General features: G+C 31.8%; 1 protein-coding gene across 1 annotated transcript; it reads left to right on the top strand.

Annotated features, from left to right (window-relative positions):
- The first annotated feature begins 15,466 nt into the window (after positions 1-15,466).
- ARF2 (auxin response factor 2) lies at positions 15,467-20,787 on the top strand. Its single transcript, XM_013001033.2, has 15 exons — positions 15,467-16,122; positions 16,234-16,349; positions 16,699-16,794; positions 16,919-16,975; positions 17,068-17,223; positions 17,320-17,404; positions 17,720-17,810; positions 17,900-18,064; positions 18,199-18,318; positions 18,409-18,484; positions 18,574-18,745; positions 18,864-19,765; positions 19,849-20,039; positions 20,120-20,320; positions 20,420-20,787. Exons 1-14 carry the CDS (start codon positions 16,032-16,034, stop codon positions 20,298-20,300), a joined length of 2,499 nt encoding a protein of 832 aa, XP_012856487.2. The 5' UTR covers positions 15,467-16,031; the 3' UTR covers positions 20,301-20,320; positions 20,420-20,787.
- The last annotated feature ends 1,072 nt before the right edge of the window (positions 20,788-21,859 follow it).

Here is a 21,859-nt window from a genome sequence, read left to right as displayed (position 1 = left end):
ATTTGGTCATTATTAAAAAAAAAAAAACATATCTATGGCATGGACAGTTAAATCGTGATTAACAAAATACTATCTATTTAGCGAATTATTATTATTATTATTATTATTATTATTATTATTATTATTATTATTATTATTATTATTATTATTATTATTATTATTATTATTATTATTATTATCTAATAAAAGTATTATTTTATTATAATATTTTCTTAATCTATTTAAAGTCATTTAGAGCAACATTTTGAAACCTCCATAATCTCTATTTTGCTTCATGAAACCCCATATATTCTTTATTTTTATATTAAATAGAGACTTTATAGTAGTCATATTTTATAGTTTATACTATAGAAAAGGGGACAAAGTTGTTTCATAAAGTGAATAAGAGAACTTACAAAAGTTTTCCTAGTTTTCTAAAAAATGTCTATATATTTATATACACATATAATTTAAGCTCTTATTGTGTATCCGGTGTATGCTTCTACTTGAATATACCGTTTCGGCGAAATTACAGTAGAGATTAAAGTTGAACTTTGTATCTCATAGACGATACGACCAGAACATTTATGCATCTCATTTGAGAACGAGGTCATGAAATTCGTTTTGAGACAGCGAACCGATTTTTTGTGTTTTCTAACTTACAACCAATAGATTTAACTCATTATAACTTGCACCAAAAGGCGAAATCCCTCGCCCCCAGGGCCCCCATCCCTTGGCCCGATAATGATTGATGGAGGAATGTATATCATGGTAACTCAACGGCCCGTTAAGGTAGCGGACCCGGACCTGGTGCCCACAATGAACCAACCCTCATTGGAGTTGAAATTCTCACACTGCGGATGCGCGAATCCTAGGACCTTGCACCAACTTACCACCTCCGGAACCAGTTGAGCTACACCCATGCGGGCATTTAACTCATTATAACTTAATATAGTGACTTGTCGATAACTACCGATTTCTTTACTCGAAAAAATGGTGGAAATTTTAATAGTTATTAATTATTCAATCTCTATTGTGATTAGTTCATATGTAACATGTCCCTTTTGACATAAACCCCTTGTGACATAAACAGTGCCAACACACCTTTTTGAAGTCTAATACATTGGTTCCCATCATTAAATTAAAATAAATAATTAGGTCTTGTAGGAGAAAAATATTTTTTATATATATATTTATATGTATATATATTTATTTTAATTTAATTTTTTTATTTCTAACAGTACAGTTGCTTAAACAGGATGGCACGAAGAAGTCATGGGTTGGCCAATTTGGACCCATACCATACCACAAAAAATTCGACACGTAAACATGGGCAACTATATTAAATTATTTTTTTGAGGTAACTTTTTTAATTTTTATAATATATATTTTAGATTATCTTGCAAGAGTTAATTAATATTATATAGTGGGTCATGTAGGGTTTGTGATTTAATTTTGTGTTGTACAAGAATTATATTATTCCAAACAATCTGTATTTATCAATTGTCATCTTTGAATAGGGTTTTATAATAATAATAGATTAAACTATATATTTAAAGAAGTGTGACATGTGGAAAATGTGACACTTGGGTACTTTTGTTAGGAGAATATTTATTTATTTATTTTTAATTCTGCATTATTGGAGATGGACTTTAATTAGTGTTGGACAATTTTTTTAACCCAAATAAAATGAAGTACAAGGAAATAGGATATATTATTTATACATACTTTTCCTTAACTTGCTAATGATTCTTTTTTTTTTTTTTACTTAAATATTCAAAGTTTGTCAATTAAATTATTATGTCAATTACAGATCGGTTGTCTTCTTTTTTTTTTTTAACAAGAGATTACGATGCCAAATGATTTGAGTTCGAATTTCGACATTTTATAGGTTCAGATTGTCACATATGACTTATGCTAATATATAGAGGAAATTACAGCCATCTCCTTGAGGTAACGTCAATTTACGAAAAAAACTCTTCATGTTAGAGTAATTGCAAAATCACCTCTCAACTATGAATCTTCTTACACGTCTATCCTTGCGGTGTTAAATTTAGTGGAATTTTCTAGATTGTGTGAATATTCTCCAGTTTGTACCCGTTTTAGCCAATTCGAGCTCCATATTTTGACATAATATGATCGTAAGATGTGTCTCTTGACTTGTAAATATCAGATTGTGGTGTATCAGAAACTGCATTTTTGCACAAAACAAGTACAAACTAGAGACGTTCCACGGAATCTACAAGATTATGTAGAATTTGACACTGTAAGGATGGACGTGTAAGAAGATTTATAAAGGGTGGTTGTAATTACCCAAATATTGGGAATTTTTCGTAATTTGACTTTGTTTCAGGGGATGGCCGTAATTTAGCCCTAATATATATATATATATATATATATATATATATATATATATATATATATATATATATATATATATATATATATATTCAAAATAATTTATTGATAAATTAATCTTAACAATTGCACTTCATTAATTGTAAATTGAAATATATAAATTTTATTTTTTATATAAATTGGAACACATTTTTTACTTAAAAAAATTTAGAAATTTTTTGAAAAGGTATTTTCGATCCATTCCGTTCAATTTTTACCCATAGTATATTATATATATATATATATATATATATATATATATATATATATATATATGAATGACATCGAATCATTCCATGCGAGAGTTTAAGATTTTTCTATAAATGATTCTTGATCTTGATTATAATTATTAATATTAAAAAAAATAGAATTAAGAACTAAAAAACCAATCATTTTTTTTATTCTCATTGTTTCAAGATTTGAACATATCGTCAATGGTGCTTTAGTTACAGCTGACTTGATAACGTTGTTTATACCAAACAAATATTGAAAAATAATAATAAGTAAATAAATAAATAAATCATAGATGCTAATTAATCCTATATATAATAAAAAAAAATTAAATAAAAGGTCCAATAGTGGACTCCCATTACGTTAAATTATTATAGGTGGCATGTATATTAGGATGCCCATTTCCGAAATTACTTTCTCTTTTTTTTTTTTCCTTTTTTAATAAAGGGGTTATTTTACATACCCCCTAGCCACCAAATAAACTAGAGATAAACCCAAGCCCAAATCATCCTTTGACATACCCCTGGAGAAGCGAAAGTACTATACTGCCCTTATGTGCAATTTTCGGCAAAACTGCATTCAGCATTTATGGTCCTGCATTTATTATTTTCGCTGATTTATTTATTATCATTTTTTTTTTTTATAAATCTGTTTTTTATATATATATATATATATATATATATATATATATATATATATATATATATATATATATATATATATATATATATATATATATATATATATATATATATTTATTTTTTAATTTTTTAATTTTTTTAAATTTTTTTAATTTTCTTTTATTATTTTTTTTTAATTTTCAAAACCATATGTTTACAGTATTGAAAATAACTACATGTAACTATAGTACCTATAGTAATTCATAGTTATGTTTGTTTTTTTCCCCCATATTTTTAGTCGATCAATTATATACACACACGAATATTGACTTATACAAAATAAATTCATAAAACCCCAACAAAAATTTACAAATTTAAATATTTTTATTATAAATCACATCAGAACCAATAAAATACAAAACGAAAATACACAAATATACGCATATGTAACTACATGTTACTATAGTAATGTATAGTAATTTATACAGTCTGTTAAACAGATCAGCAAAAAAAAATAAAAATTGACACCTTCAAGGAAAGGATCAATGGCCTTCATTAAGCTGCAATTGCAAAATCAAAACAAAAAGAAATTACTTTAGTGCAAATCAACAAATTTGAAGAAAAACATCAAAACACTCAAAAATCACCAAACATTAAGAGATCGAGAGATGGAGAGAGAGGTTATTGATGGGAAATGCTACATATTTTAAATCAAACAGATAGTGACTCCTTACCCCCCTCGCCTCCTACCAAAACCCTAGACGCCGCTAATAACCACCAACGGTTCCGCGCACCCACAATTGCAAAAAATATAGAAATAAATCTGAAAACATAAAAATAAACGAAATTACCATCAAAATATAGATCCCGACGAGAGGAATCCAACGGTGGGTGACCCGTCAAATTTCGACGGGTGGAACACAAAATAAAACTCCGGCAAGACCACCGTCCTCAAATGAAAAAAAAATTGCAGAAACAGATCAGCGTTCGAAACTGAATGAAATCACCACCAAAAGAAAGAGCTCGGCGAGAGGAATCCAACGGTAGTTAAACCATCGAATTCCGACCACCGGAGAGAGAGTTATGGCTCCGGGAAGCAATTTCGCCGGTGGGAGGTTTGTGGAGGCGGGATTTTGAATTTGGGAGAGAAGAAGAGAGAGACCGTGAGTGGCTAGGGTTTAAAACTGATTTTAGAAGGGTATTATAGGAACTTCAGGGTAGCCCAGGGGGTATGTCAATTTTTTTTGAAATGAGGGGGGTTTCCCCTAGAGTGTAATTCACTTGGTAGTTAGTTCTATATAATTTGGAAATGAGGGGTCTACAAAATAATCCCTTTAATAAAAGAGGGTTTTTCTAGTTTTAATATTTACAGATTAATATAATTATTTTCAAACAAATACACGTGTTCTTGTCGATATTCCACTTTTTTTAATTAGTTATTTTATACCTATTTAATTATAACAATTTTAAATTTCAAAGATTAATTTAACATACAATAGATTTAAAACATAGAACCCATTTCCGCAATGAGTGTGATTTGACCCCAATTAAGAAAACTCCTTGCCAATATTTCGTATATCGAGAAATTTGTTACACGAGGGACCTAATTTTTCGAGGGTCCGAAGGCAATGTTCCCCGATTTTTTTATTTGTTTTTTCTTTGACCAAATCAGAAAATAGAAAAGGAAAAAAAAACTTGATTGATTATATTTTTCTCTTATTTACGATTAATCAGTCCATTTTTGTCTAAGGGTGAACTCGCCACTGCTTGTCACACGTGATTGATTAGATTAGTCAAGTGCAGTTTAATTTATATTTATCGTGTAATTTACGGGTTATTGAGTGAGAGCTTGATTTAATCAATATACTTCCAATTGTTGCATATTCATTTTGTCAATAAAATAAATCGAGAAATCGCAACCTAATGCATTGGTCACAAACCAATTATAATAATATTAAAAGAAAAAATTATCATAATTGTAAGGAATAATAAAATGGTTTGAAATGGTTGTCTTAACGGGAAACACACGTGAGGCACGAGTTGTTGGTCAAAGGGTATTGAACCAAAATCTAAACATGAAATATACATTCATGTATACTTATGCATAGCCAAATTCTATTAATTTAGTGAAAATTTGATTTAACGTATAATGTTTAACACATTTGTTCTCAAGGTAGGGACCGAGAAAAAATATTAGTTAAACGAGATTATTAATTGATCGAGTCTTAACTTATCGATGTTCTAGTGTATATAATACATACATGAATACACATTTTTGCCCATTTATCATTTCTATAGTCCCTATTATGCTTAATCCCTCATGCCTCCTATATTGTTACGTTTTTACGTCTGATAAACTCTTATGTCTGATAAGTTGTTTTAAGAGCTGATAAACTGTTACATATTATTATTAAAATTAAATTTTAAAGTGTTTTGTATACTGAGCTTATAAACTATTTTTACTCATAATAAGATTTTAAATAAAGTCTCGGATCGGAGCAACTCATTTTTTGAATTTTAAAGATTCTTTTTTTATTTTATTTAAATTACCAAACAATTTGAAAAAAATTATAAACGCTTTAACATCTTAAGTTCTTTTTAACAATTTATAAGCTTAGTCAAACAATAATAAATAATATAAATATGTAATAATCACAACATTATAAATATGTTTTGAAAAAAATCACATATTTTCGGAAATTAAATAGAATAAAAAAAATCATATTTTTCAATATTTTTTTTATACGTACTTCCAATTTCAGTTAATTTTTTTTAGAAAAATAACGAAATTCATAATTTTATAAAGGGTAAATTACAACCACCCATTATGTATGGTCAAATTAAGAAAACCATTCTCCTATTTGGGTAATTACAAGCTCCCCTCAACTATAAATCTTCTTACACGTCCATCTTTGCAGTTTCAAATTTAGTAGAATCTCCTAAATTAAATGGAATATTCTCAATTTTGGACCCGTTTTATCCCATTCGAGGTCCACATTTTGAAGCTAGATGATCATAAGATGTGTTTTTTGGCTTGTATATATCAGATTGTGGTGCATCAAAAACTGTTTTTTTGTACAAAACAAGTACAAAAAACATTCCACGGAATCTAGATGATTATGTTGAATTTGACACCAAAATGATGAAGATGTAAGAAGATTCATAGTTCAGGGGTAGATATAATTATGCAAACAATAGGTGTTTTTTCGTAATTTGACTATACATCAGGGGCGATTGTAATTTACATTTCATAAATTGAATTAAAAAAATTTAATTTCAAAATAAGATATTTCCACGCCTGCCAAATATACAGGAATAAAGTCCACCAAGAAACAAATGTGACATCATCCACGCGGAGGATGACGCCATCTTGGAGGTTGCAACTTCTCACCAAACCGTGGGTTCATGCGAGCCCCCGTGACATCGATGTAACAGAATTTCCCCAGTACCTTATCCAGAGCAACGTGGCCCAATGAAAGCTCGCCACGTATCTTATAGAAACAAACAACTCGGACGTCTTTCCTATAAAATCATATTTTAATTATGGTTTCGAATCCGCATACCGTAATACCAACTCCCCCGTTAGAAAACACAAAACGGAGTAATGACGTGGCAAAGTTGAGTAATGGAAAGGAATTATTAAAATTTATTTTTTTATACAACAAAGCTAACTTTATTATTATATACACATGCGATAAAATGGATTTCGCCCTATATAAATTTTCAATTTTCTCATTTTCCACCTTGGAAATTTAAAAAAATATATTCTTCCCTTTCCAAATATTATTTTGGTTGTAATTTGCCTCAAAAACTAATTTATGGAGGGCATTGTGCAACAGAAATAACATTTTAAAGGGGCAATATGCAAAAAATAGTGGTTTTAAGCGGACGTGCAACAAAAATAACATTCAAAAGACAACGTCCAACAAAAATACTCAATTTATGATGAATAATCCGTCGAGTTTTGTTATTGAGGAAGTATGCAACAAGAATAATATTTTGAAGGGGGTCATTCACTTTTAAAATTTTTGAGGGCTAAAGTACGAAAACTATAAATTTACAAGGGGTGACGTGCAATTTTTCCTATATTCAAATATGCATACTTATGTAATTACCAACAGTTCATGGTTTACTAATTTTAACCTAGACTTTTGTGTTAGATACACTAAATATGAAATAATTAAATAAATTAACAAATAATAATAAAACTAAGGGTAAATTATGAAACCCCAAACTTAGGCTAAATAATGAAAAATACCCCCGTCTATCCGTAATAACCAAAATTTTCCTATGATTTAACTGTTGATAGAGTTTTTTAACAGAAAATGTGTACAATCTATAATACCTTATCTTAAATAGGTGAGAAATAAGAGAAAATATTAGAAATTGTGCAAAGCCAATTCCCCGGATTAAAAAAAATCCGTGACAAGTCACACTGTAATGGGACTGGTGTAGGACGGAACAAACCTCTAGGTGATTTTGGTAATTTCGAATACGTTGGGGTGTTTTTTATTATTTATCCTAAGTTTAGGGGGATCTTAATAATTTATCCTAAAATTAAAGAGAAAGGTGGGAATCTGGTCCGGGGCTAAGGGGTCAAAGGGAGAATATTACGGAGTTGTGTTAATGCTAAGTATGGGGGAGGCAGCTTAAATGTGGGCCCCATACAACCCGCCCGAATTAGTGTCTACTAATTAGGAAGCCTGTGGGCCCCGCTTAGTAATTATTGACGGTTGAAATTCACTATCCATCGCCAACCGTTGATGCTAAACAATCGACGGTGTTGATCCTCCTTTAGCGTCTACGTGTTATTCAATTTAGGGTTAAATACACTTTGCACCCCTAATGTATTTGTTATATATCATTTACCCCATCAATTATTATTTATAACACTTATCCCCTCAAACACCGTTTAATATGTATCTTAAATTTTAAATATTAATTGAGTTGATAATATAAATAATACAAAGTAACATAACATAAAATTAACGTTTAGAATCGAGCTAATATTTAATGAAGTAAATACAAAAACTATTTAATATTTAATTGAAGAATAGTTATTAATGTGGAAGCTATATCGTTGGTGTATATTATTTTAATTGATAATATATATATAAAATAATGAAAAAATAGCAGTAATCTTACATATTTAAAAAAATATATTATTAATTGATTTGTTTAAATAAATATAGATATATTATTTTTTAGTTATTTTGTCAATAATTTGATTTTTAGTAACTTCAATTTTATATAATATATATTGTCAAATAAAAACACAGATTGTTATGTTATTTATGAGAAAAATAAGCAAAAGTCTATTTAATAAGGAATTAATTAAAATAATTTAGCTAAAATACAAAATATATTATCCCCAAGCGTCCAAAAACTTTATTCGGTACCTTGCTTGCGCTTTGGCCAAAACAAGAGAGATTTCTCATTCGTAACTTTTGCCTTTTAGGCCACACAATATTTACCATTTCATAATTTGCCCTTTAAGAGTCAAAAAAACTGTGGCCAATTGATAAAGGTTTAATTCCACTTTGCGCCCATGAAATTCACTGTTCTAGCACTTTGCACCCACAAAAACAATTTGTTGGCACTTTGCACCCTCAAAACACATTTAATTGTTCAAAATTAGTCAACGCCGGAAAAGATGACAGGAAGCTAGAGCGGAGTGCATTTTGAACGATTAAATATATTTTAAGGGTGCAAAGTGCCATAAAAAAAATTCGGGGGTACAAAGTGTCAAAATGGTGCATTTCTATGATGCAAAGTAGAATTAAGCCTTGATGAATGTGTTAATTTTACTTACCTCACATCTACTAATGCCCAACCTTCGCGTACTTCTTTTGTACCATAATTAACAATAAGTAACAAATAAAGTTATTCCATATTTAATTCGATCCTAACCGACAACTTTGTAATAATGAACAACTTGAATGCATGTAATATAGATTCGGTTATTTCTATGACACACTCGGTGAAATTTATATTGGGTAATTTTTTACTGTTGATCCGCACACACCAATTTATGTGTGTGTGTTGTATTTATATGAATGGGAAAATCTATCCGATGTATTTCACCCACTATAGCATAGAATAGAACTACAGTTTCAATATGTTTCATATTTCCTGATTTCCATATAAAAAAAAGGGTAAATTACAAATACCCCCTGAGGTATGGTCAAATTACAAAAACCCCCCTCTTGTTTGGATAATTACATCTACCCCCCTCAACTATGATTTTTTCTTACACCTCCACCCTTATGGTGCCAAATTCAACATAATCATCTAGATTCCGTGGAATGTGCTCTAGTTTGTACTCGTTTTGTGTAAAAATACAGTTTCCGATGCACCGCAAACTGATATATACAAGCTAAAAAACACATATTATGATCATCTTGTTTCATAATGTAGGGTTCGAATGAGATAAAACGGGTACAAAAGTGATAATATTCCATATAATCTCGAAGATTCGACTAAATTTGAGGAGTTGAGGGGGTCGTTGTAATTATCCAAACAAGAGGGGTATTTTTGTAATTTAACCATACCTCAAGGGGGTATTTGTAATTTACCCTAAAAAAATTATTAATGACCGTATAAATAACTTACAATCGAACTCAAAGGGAAGTATTAACCTAATTACGTTTTTTATACGACAAAGTCGGTAGACAACCATTTTCCGCCTCATAATGGTCGGACTCGTAATGATTTTCAATATTCTGTACAATCGGCTGGTTGGGACGGGTAAGTAATTGACCGATAATTACCCGATCCGACCCATGCCTAGCTGTAACTGAAACCGATAATATGAGTTGTAGTGGACCTGAAAATTGATTGTCTAATAGGTGTAGAACCTCAGGTGCTACCAGTTGTCCTAAAATTAATTGGTGTCAGGAAAAGCGCAAAACCTAGTCTTATAGTGTGTTCAACGCACACAAGCGCCCACGACATTCGATTGTGGGTCGTCCATACCCGAACCTCCATCACGTGGACAATTGCTGTCAAACCCATGCTAGCAATCGGTTCATGAACCACTATTCTCACAATTGGCGTTATTTTATTTATTTTCTTTTTAATAAATGAAATAGAAAAAAAAAATTATTTTCAAAATTAACAGTTTGAATTACCGGTTTAGTATTTTAAAAAAATATTGCAATTTAACCGCTCAAATTATTGGTTCGACCTACATTTTAAACCTGTTGTTTATTCTATGATTTGAGTTTCATTTTCGAAGAATCACACATATCGATTCACGGTTCGTGTCAAATATTGGTCGTCATTAATTAGTTCATAGACGAGTAGCGATTATATATGGGCCGATTCATTAGTCAAACCGGGTCATGATCATATCAGACCCATTGCCACTCAACACAAAATAAAATAAAATAAAATAAAAAAATAAATCAATATACGCATAATTAAAAAATAAACCTCCAAAATTCTTTTATTTGGTTTGTGGTCCTTTTTGATTAATATATAAGAAGAAAAAAAATCCCACTTGAAATTAAATCAGCCTAGAAAGTAGAGCTTAACCAAACCTAGGATTGATGGGACCCACCATCAGTAATTGTCGCGTACAACTACTCCACAGGGACTTTAATTGTGATTATCAAGTAATTAATGTGCTTAATCCTTTTTTTGTAGCCTACTAACCACATTTTAATTGCGCTGAACAAGAAACTCAATGCAGGTCGAGCTTTTCAAAGTCTAACAGTTTAGGCACGTGATATAAATACAAATTAAAAAAACTAATCGAATTAAATAGATAAGTAGTTAGCAGCTACAATATTTGAAATTAAAAATTCAATTTAAAATATTCTACAAAGGCATCTTTTATGCGATTTACGAGCTAGTACAAAAAAACGATATTTACGCAGTGCAATTGGAGTGGCTGCAGATAATCTTGTTAAAACAAGCATTATATAGTTCAACTTTCAGGATATACTATATAAAATTTATATTCTTAAATATTATCTTAGTATCGTATTAAGTTGTGTAACTAGTTCATGTTTAAAATAATATTTATTTTCTAAGAAATTTGATAAATGTCCCTCTTTAATAAAATTATACGGACAAAATTATATAGTGATTAGACCGTAGTTTTTTTGAAAGTCCGTAAAGTTAAAAGTAAAGTCACCGATTTTGGTTGCACAATTTGGATTTCACACGTTCTAATTAAATTCTTGTTCGAGAGCTAATTGAAGAGCATAAAATATCATCTGCGATCTAGTGATAGTTTCGTTAGTGGATCACAATCCACAAAATTTGCAGACGCCCACTCGTTTTTTGGTTGAGATCTTTATAAATATTCCCTCAGTGGCGAAATATTTTCACTTTGTTAATGTACATGTATAGGGAAAATTAATGAATATGCATAAATTTTAAGAAAAAAATCACATAAAGTAGGTAAAGTTCTTTGTATAATTAATTATCACACCGTTAATCGTCCTTGATCTAATTAAGAATAAGGACATGAGCTCGAATCCGATTATCAATGTTTTTTAGGCCAAACTTGCATACTAATATACTATGACTATTATGGGTTACATTTATAGTTTGATTTACGAGTTATTGTACAAGAATAGATATTTATCCAGTACACTTATATAATTTGTTGCGTGTTCATAAATAAAGAGTTATACAAACTAAATTGAGAGAAAAAATGCAACTCGCAGATTATGAAAAATCTAAAGTGTTAAATAATTTGTTGCGGAGAAGTAATTAAGTTCACGGTTCTCAAAATTCGAAGTTTGCGAATCGTGCTTTTGGAAGATATATTTAAAAAAAAAAAAAAAAAACAATTGTACGGAACAATTTTATTAGTGAGAAATATTTGGAAAAATTACTCACCCTTTATACTTAACTAGCATTTTTTTCCCGTGCGATGCACGGGATTTTATTTCAAAAGTGAAAAAAATAATCAATTTAATACAAAATAAGAAAATATAGTACACTAACATGGTAAAATCTAATAATGTAGTATTATTCATATTTTATATAACATTAGTTTTTTTTTTTAATTTTACATATTGAGATTTATAATCCAAATATATAGATTAAGATTTAACCATCAGAGTAGGATTCTTCAAGGTTTAGTTTTAATTTTGATAATTGTTAAAAATTATAGTTAGAAATTGGTAGAGAAAAAATATTAAAACTAAATATTTACAGAAATGCCATTAGAGTTTTGTTAGGGTTGTCCAGCGTTTCTTTCTTTTATATATAAGATTCACAATTTAATTCTTAATAAAACATAAAATATAAAAAAATAGAGGAAATGTAAGTAACCATGGTTAGAGGTAGCGCCTACTTTGGTTAGCAACTATACCCATCCTACTATGCCCGTATATAGCACGACAAGCCCACTTCCCCATAAAAACCGAACAACTTTCCACTTAACGCCGTCAACTTGCCAAGCCAATCGAATCTTGACACACCCTAACAGTTTTGGCTAACGCCGTTAAGACGTCGTCACTGATATTGTCCCCCCAGACACAATCTCATCCACCAGGTATTCCCGGTCAACTGAACAAGGCATTGTTTGGCTTTCACTTTTCTCTTATGTGTCATAATTATTGTGCTACTCATAACAAATTTTAGTTTTTTTATTTTTTATTTTATTTATTTATTAACTAATTTATTTCTCTTTCCAAATGCAAAGTACAGTAGAAATACATGATGCCTTTTGAAATATCTTCCTCTATTTCAGCTAATTGTCGTGGGGCAATTTTTTTTTTGGGGTTGTTTTAATATCGAGTTTTTAAAATGGGGTTGTTTTTCGGGTAGTAATTAAATTGGGGTTGGCCGCCACCGGCAACGGCGGCACCGGCCGGAGACGCCACCGCCAACGGCGGCACTGGTTGGAGACGCCGCCACCGGTGGCGTCTTCTACTTTTTTTTTAATTTTTAATAATTTAATAATTTAATATTTTAATATTATAATATTTTAATATTTTAATATATTTTAATATTTTATTAATTTATTATTTTTTAATATTTTTATTAATTTTTAATATTTTAATATTTTAATATTTTCTATTTTTTTAATATTTTTTGATTTTTAATTTTTATTACAAATAAAACAATTCTAACTACATTCATTAGTTTGATGTTAGTATTAAATTTACTGCCGGTACATCATCAACAAACTGGGTGTCATCCGGTCATTGCATATATTTATCTAATCAACACAATAAAATATGGTACAATCTTAAAAACATGTAGACAAAAACAAAAGGAGTTCTAGAAAATAAAAGAGTTATATAAAATAAATAGGTCCAATAAAAGAGTTATATAAAATAAATAGGTCCAAAATGAGTACAAGAAAATAAAATTGGAACTATGAAGTCAGTGCCTATGTGAACTAGTGCCACATGCAGGTGCCCGTCTAGTCCTACGCGGCCTACCATCTCGACGAATGTCAGGATCTGCCGGTACATCATCAACAAACTGGGTGTCATCCGGTTGATTAATTTAATACTAATTGATAAAATGTAATAAATTTAATACTAACATCAAACTAATGAATGTAGTTAGAATTATTTTATTTGTAAAAAAAATTAAAAATCAAAAAATATTAAAAAAATAGAAAATATTAAAATATTAAAATATTAAAAATTAATAAAAATATTAAAAAATATTAAAATAATAAAATATTAGAAAATAATAAAATATTAAATTATTAAATTATTAAAATATTATAATATTAAAATATTAAATTATTAAAATATTAAAAATTTTAAAAAAAGTAGAAGACGCCACCGGTGGCGGCGTCTCCAGCCGGTGCCGCCATTGGCAGTGGCGTCTCCGGCAGATGCCGCCGTTGCCGGTGGCGGCCAACCCCAATTTAATTACTACCCCAAAAACAACCCCATTTTAAAAACTCTGTATTAAAACAACCCCAAAAAAAAAATTGCCCCAATTGTCGTTGTCACCCACATCTCTCTCTCTCTCTCTCTCTCTCTCTCTCTCTCTCTCTCTCTCTATAAATATATATAAAATTATAGTGAGAGAAACTAGTTTTTATTTTAGTTAGAGATTGTTTGGTTAAGTTTGAGTTCTATTTTAATAGTTTATTTTTGTATTATTGAAAATTGTTTATATTACTTCTTCTTTAATAAAAATCTAAAAGTTTATTTTGATCATTTGTGTGTTCACTACTAATTCTATATGTTGCAAATGAAACTACAATTTATGTAAATGAAAAATAATATACCTAAAAGGGACTTGAGTAATTATTGGTAGATTTATAGATGGAATTTGATAAATAATAAATTTGTATTAATGATATGAAATAAAATAAATATGTTTTTAAAGTTTCAAAATATTAAAAACAAAACTAAATGACAAGTATACTCTATAGTTTATGTGAGATAAAAGTGACAGAGTCGACACTGATGATACGTAGTGCCATAATTGGCCTAACTTTACGCTATGATTTTGAAATCAAACATCGCGAGTTTATATAAAACTCAATGGCAATATGCATGGGCGGCCCCAATTGAGGGCTTGGAGGGCCGTCGCACCTATTTTGGCCCCCGGTTTTATCTATCCTACACCCGGTGAAGGTAACACCGGGTGATTTTTAACCGTTGATCTACACATATCAATGTGGGTGTGTGTGTGTGTGTGTTTGTGTGTATATAAATGGTAAAGATCTACCCGGTGTATTTCACCCGGTGTAGGATCTCAAAAGCCTTTGGCCCCCTTCAAAGTAAAACATTCACGCACTCTCCTCGGCCCATAAAAACCCTACTTCATTATTTTTGTGTTCGATAGATCCTCTCTTGTGAGATAAAATATAATATGCGATTTCACACACCATAATGTACACACATTACAAATCGGCATGTGGTAGGGAGTTAATAATCAATGTGTATGGTGAAATTCACCAGATATAGATTCGAATAAACCTTATTCTCGAGTTTGCCGCCCTCAATAAAAAGATTATGATTTTGTCCACGTCATTAGACAATTCAGGCCGCCCTCATTTAAACACTTCAATTTCATTAAATTAGTAACACCCAACAACCACTATTTATTTGCAGTACATAACTGAAAAGAAAAATTACAAATTTCTCCTTTGTACAATAACTTAATTTTATTAAACAAGATACTTGGTGCACAACTCACATAATACCATAATCCAACAAATTTAGAAAATATATTTTACTGAACCAATCATAGTTAAATAATTAATCAGTAGGGACCTATAAGTAAGCAAATGAGTATAAATAGAAAGAAAAATATGAAAATAAAAGAAATATATAATAATAATAATTAATATTCCTACAAGTTATTAAAATTAAAAAAAAGAAAAAAAGAAATAAGATTCCCAAACTCGGCCTAGACAATTTACCGGGTGTAACCAGTTTCTCAGCGGTCGAGTTATCATTACCAACTCACCCCCGTTATCAACTCATCTCTCTACTTTCTCTCTCTACTTTCTCTCTCATCACTTCACCCTATTACCTCTACCAAATTCTCTCTCTTCCATACCATTTTAGCTTCGAGATATATACTTACTATATACTTGCGGACACACGATAAATTCGTCGGGAAAAAAAAAAATCTCGCAGGATTTTCTGCCTGTTAACCCACCTAAAATTCCTCTCCGAATTTATGAGCCACGCGCCCACTCGCCTCTAATCCTTGCTTTTTTCCGCTTGTTTTTCGGTCCGGCTGTCCGGATTTTTGTCTGGGGTTTTTGGTTTGTTTTTTACTTTTCGGCTTTTGTTAAATTACCTTTTAGGGCTGGGAAATGAGAGATCTGTGCTTGAATTAGTGTGTGTGTGGAGAAAAATGGCTGCTTCCGAGGTTTCGATCAAGGGTTACAGTGACGCAAACGATTGTAATTCCGGTACGGATAAAGCGAACTCCGGCGCCGGGAAAGGTGAATTCGACCGGAATTTTTTAGTTCCCTAAAATAATTGTTTTATAATTAATTAATTAATTAATTTTATTTATTTGTTTATTTAATTTATATATCTCTTTTGTTGCTTAGTGGATGCTGAGACGGCGTTGTACACGGAGCTATGGCGGGCTTGCGCCGGCCCGTTGGTGACTGTGCCTCGTGAAAACGAGCTTGTTTTCTATTTTCCTCAGGGTCACATGGAACAGGTTACGTTTTTATTTATTTATTTATTTGAAAAAAAATATTTGGTAATTTTTTAAATTGAAAAAGGGGGATTTTCAAAGCTCTCTGTCTGATCTAAGTTATTACCAGTTTTCTTGATTTTATTTCCATTTTGTTCTTGGTGACATAAATTAAGTGCAATTTAATGTTTTGCCAAGTGGCCCATAAAATTGAAATTTAATTCTTGCAAACAATTCTTTGGACACCATTAAAGACAACTTTGTTTCACAGTTTTTTTTTTTTTTTTTGTGGTGATTTTTTTGTTGCTTGATTATGGGTTTTGTAATTTATCTTGTGCTCATAGTTTGTGGGTGTTTTGTTTTTGTTGTATAGGTGGAGGCATCTACTAATCAGAGTGCAGACCAGCAGATGCCCGTGTATAATCTTCCTCCCAAGATTCTTTGCCGAGTGGTTAATGTCAATTTGAAGGTAGTTATGAATTTTGATTTGTAAATTGTAATTTCATTTTTTTCTGAGATTTTTTGCAGGAGTTGTTATTTATTCTAAGAGGGTTTCATGATCTTTGTTTTCATTGTTATTTTCTGCGCGATAGGCTGAACCCGATACCGATGAGGTCTTTGCGCAAGTTACTTTGATGCCCGAACCAAATGTAAGTCAAACCCTCGGAGTGCTTTGGCAAATATATATTTTGGTTCGAGATTTCTTGTACTAAATTTCTAATGAGGGGTTTTGCTTTGCCAGCAAGACGAGAATGCAGCAAAAAAGGAACCTCTTCCTTCACCGCCACCTTGTTTTCATGTCCATTCCTTTTGCAAGACTCTAACTGCTTCCGATACAAGCACTCATGGCGGGTTTTCGGTGTTGCGGCGGCATGCTGATGAGTGTCTTCCCCCACTGGTTAGGATTAATCTAGTTGAAATTCATTGAGTTCTTTGGTGTTTATTTATTACATGGTGATAGTAAGTGTGTAAAAAAAATTGTATTTTATGACAGGATATGTCGAGGCAACCTCCCACGCAGGAATTAGTGGCTAAAGATTTGCATGGAAATGAGTGGCGTTTCAGGCATATTTTTCGTGGTAAATTTCTGATAGATCTTTATTCAAGATTTGGCCGCAAGTTGCCTCTGTTTTCCGAACAGAACGTATGCTGTTTTGATTTGATCAGTTTGATTGAATCAAAATGAAAAGGACATGTTATGAAGATTTACAAACTCATTAGGCGAATGTGATGTGCTTATCAAGGTTGAATTATGGCGACTTAAAGAACGAGATATTTTTATAGGAAAAAACAAGTTTCTGAGCTTTGCAGATGGTTTCTATATGCATTCAAAACAGAAAAATAAAAATAAAAAAAGAAATGGCTGCTAATATTGGTTGACTATTGAATTTCAGGTCAACCAAGGCGGCACCTCCTCCAGAGTGGTTGGAGTGTCTTTGTTAGTTCAAAGAGACTTGTTGCTGGCGATGCCTTTATATTTTTGAGGTTTAATACGAAACCTTAAACGCCTTCAGCTATCTATGCAATAATAATAATATTCAATTATGTCTTAATGAATTTTACCTTACTTTCAGGGGGGAGAATGGGGAGCTGCGAGTTGGGGTTAGGCGTGCCATGAGACAACAGGGCAATGCTCCGTCATCAGTTATATCGAGCCACAGCATGCATCTTGGTGTTCTTGCCACAGCTTGGCATGCCATTCAGACCAAGACCATGTTCACTGTTTATTACAAACCTAGGTATGTGACTCATTAAACTTCCATAACTACAATTTATGCAGTACCGATAAATGAAGTGGTTGCACCTAATACATGGATGACCTAGTGATCTAATAATTCTATATTTTATCTTCTTGTCTGTAAATCTGTTGCAGGACCAGCCCAGCAGAGTTTATTGTCTCGTATGATCAGTACATGGAGTCGGTTAAAAACAATTATTCGATAGGCATGAGATTCAAAATGAGGTTTGAAGGTGAAGAAGCTCCAGAACAGAGGTGCGGATTATCCTAGCTACCATTCTAAAGAATGATCTGTAATTTTTATTACGATTTCAGTTACAGTTATTTATGTATTATTTTCTGCAGGTTTACTGGAACTATTGTTGGTACCGAAGATGCGGATTCGAAAAGGTGGCCAGAGTCGAAATGGAGATGCTTAAAGGTAACCATCATCTGCACCTGCCCTTTTCTTTTCTTAAATAATTTCAACGTCTCATTTTCAAAATTCGCCTCCTCATTTTTCGTTCAAAGGTACGCTGGGACGAGACTTCAACAATTCCTCGTCCCGAGAGAGTTTCGCCATGGAAAATCGAACCTGCCCTTTCCCCTCCTGCCCTGAATCCACTTCCAGTGCCCAGACCAAAAAGGCCTCGTTCAAGTGTATTGCCCTCGTCGCCCGACTCTTCTGTTCTTACTAGAGAAGGTTGATCCTAATTCCAATTTGTTTTGAGTTTCCTCTGCTTTTATGTGTTGTTATTGTCTTATGGAAAACTGTTGCTCGAATTTCTATCTGATAAATAATAATTTACTATGTAATGTAGGTCCATCTAAGATGACAGTTGACCCTTCACCTGCCAATGGGTTTCAAAGGGTCTTGCAAGGTCAAGAATTATCGACCTTGAGAGGCACTTTTGCAGAGAGCAACGAGTCAGAAGCCTCTGAAAAGCCATTACTGTGGAACCCTTCACTGGACGAAGACAAGATTGATGCCCTTTCCGCTTCAAAGAGATACATGCCCGATAAGTGGTTGCCTATTGGAAGACCCGAATCTTCGTTCACGGATCTTTTATCGGGTTTCGGGTCACAAATCAGTGGATCCCGTGATTTCTGTATGCCACCTGGAGATGAAGCAGTTTCAAAGAGACAGAGACAAGATCAGCAGCACGAGGCGAAGTTTAGCTTCATTGGAAATAATAACAACTGGTCGATAATGCCCTCCGGTCTATCTCTTAATCTGATGGATTCTTCTCAAGGGCAAGGTACCACCGATGTTAGGTATGGTGGTGGTTTCAGAGAATATTCCTTGATGCCAGATTCTAGAGGAGGAGACAATCAGCAAAGGAATTGGTTAATGCCTCCGCCTATTTCACCATACCTTCAAATGGGACCCGCTCAGCCGAGAGAGCTGATGCCGAAGTCTGCGTTTATGCAACAACAACCGTCACATGATAGTATGAAGCCAAAGGAAGGGAACTGCAAGCTCTTTGGTATTCCCCTCAGGAGTAGTAGTAACTCTGCATCGTTGGATCAAACGCTGTCGCAACGAACGGCTATGATTGAGCGAGCCAGTCATATGCAGCTTGGGCTACATTCTCACCAATCCCCTGCTATCGAGTCGGACCAATCAAAGGGCTCGAAAATGGTGGACAGTCCAGTTGCCACAAGTGAACAGGACAAGCCTGTAACGAAGGTTCATTCTGGTTCAACAAGGAGTTGCACTAAGGTTCTCGTCTTTAGGATATATCGTCTTATTTTTCTCCGATAAATAATTATTTTTTTTAATTAAAAAAAAATTATCGATTGCAGGTTCATAAGCAGGGAACTGCACTCGGTAGGTCTGTGGATCTTGCAAAGTTCGACAACTACGATGAACTGATAGCCGAACTGGATAATCTCTTTGAATTTAACGGTGAATTGAAGGCAAAAACCAAGAATTGGCTCGTCGTGTATACTGATGACGAGGATGATATGATGCTCGTTGGAGATGACCCTTGGGAGTAAGATATTCTTATACGTTTCAAATACGGATGCACTGGCTCTGTTAATTTATATGTTGATTTAATTTTTTTTTGAGCAGCGAATTTTGTGGCATGGTTCGTAAGATCTTAATACTTACGAAAGAGGAGGTTCAGCGTATGAGCCCGGGTACCTTCAATTCGAAAGGTGAAGAAATGTCGTCAGTTGCAGAAGGATTGGATGCTAAGGAAGTGAAGAATTTGCCGGCGACTACTTCCTCGTCTAGCCCAGATAATTGCTAATTTTCCCGCCTCAAATCCCGGTAAATTACTGTCCGTTACCAAACATCTTCTATGCCTTAGTTTGTATTTTATGGTTCTAAAGATGATATATATAAATATATATAATAATAATAATGCAGGCAAAGGAGGAATCTTTGGAAAGATCGAACGGGTGGAATCTTGCAAAGTCCCTTCCGCTTCGGGATCGTGGGACTCTCTTATATATATATATATAGACGCAGTTTAGTATTGTTCGCAATTTTGAACCCCTTTTTTTTTTTTTGCGTTTTTGGGGGGTCGACGTATGGTCGGTCCCGCGTTATTTCGTTTTATACATAATATGCTACAGTTTATGAGCATTGCTACCTCAAACCCTCTGTAAATAGCAACCTCCCATGTAATTAAGCAAGCATTTATTACCTAGCTTAGTAGTATGTTTTAAAAAAGTCTTTGTTACTTAAGCAAGCATTTATTACCTCGAATGTAATGCAGTGTATTTTTGTTCTAAGCTTTTAATTTGTCTGGCTGAAAGTTTCAACTTTTTAGATGGCTTATTTTTTTTCTTGTGGTGTAAGAAAATGGTGAACTCTAGGTGTGTTCATTTACCTGATCGAACTGTAACTGAAATTTTGGTACGCCAAAAATTTGGTTCGGTAAATAACTGAATTATCAAGATTTTGTTAAAAATATTTGAAAATTTGATTTTTTATTTATTTATTTTTATAGAAATAATATATGTTGTAGTATAAGGGGTCATTAGCAATAAACCCTCATATAGATAATAAATGGTGATATGTCCACCCCTTAAATCTTTCTTTGTGATAACCTCCTAGAATTTGTATTCCCGATTCTACCCTGATGTCAATTTTATTCATTTTTTCTCTCTTTCCATAACAATAATCTAATTCCTAAATATTTGCTTCCAAATTCCTAAAAATTTGCTACCAAATCAAAAAAATGATTTTTTTATTATTTTCGGATTTTTTAGCCATTTTTTATTTATTTTTATTTTTTAATATTTTTTTAATAAAAATATTTTTTTTAATTCCTAAAAATCTCAATTATTCCTTTTTTTCTCTCTTTCCATAACAATAATCTAATTCCTACAAATCTACTTCCAAATTCCTAAAAAATTGCTACCAAATCAAAAAAATGATTTTATTATTTTTATTTTTTTTATTATTTTCAGATTTTTTAGCCATTTTTTATTTATTTTTATTTTTTAATATTTTTTCTAATAATTTTTTTTTAATTCCTAAAAATCTCAATTATTCCTTTTTTCTCTCTTTCCATAACAATAATCTAATACCTAATAATCTGCTTCCAAATTCCTAAAAATTTGCTACCAAATCAAAAAAATGATTTTTTTTATTATTTTTTTTTATTTTTTATTATTTTCGGATTTTTAGCCATTTTTAATTTATTTTTATTTTTTAATATTTTTTAAACAAAAAATTGAATATTTTTCTCGACATATTTACAACTCCGAATATGACTATAGTTGAATATGACTATATGTGACTATGTTGACATATTCTTTCTTTATATTGCAATTTTTTACATTTTCAACTTAAAAAGTT

This window comes from Erythranthe guttata, chromosome 9 (genome assembly GCF_056151865.1).
Source record: "Erythranthe guttata isolate IM_541 chromosome 9, IM_541, whole genome shotgun sequence".
Lineage (NCBI taxonomy): Eukaryota > Viridiplantae > Streptophyta > Magnoliopsida > Lamiales > Phrymaceae > Erythranthe > Erythranthe guttata.
The sequence above is the reverse complement of the archived record's forward strand: the minus strand, read 5'-3'. Positions and strand labels throughout refer to the sequence as shown.

Bases quoted from the DNA above. Each gene is read 5' to 3' on its own strand.
- ARF2 (XM_013001033.2), top strand. From the start codon at position 16,032: ATGGCTGCTTCCGAGGTTTCGATCAAGGGTTACAGTGACGCAAACGAT. The intron at 16,795-16,918 runs GTAGTTATGAAT...TCTGCGCGATAG, and splicing joins TGGTTAATGTCAATTTGAAG to GCTGAACCCGATACCGATGA. The intron at 19,766-19,848 runs GTTCTCGTCTTT...TATCGATTGCAG, and splicing joins CAACAAGGAGTTGCACTAAG to GTTCATAAGCAGGGAACTGC.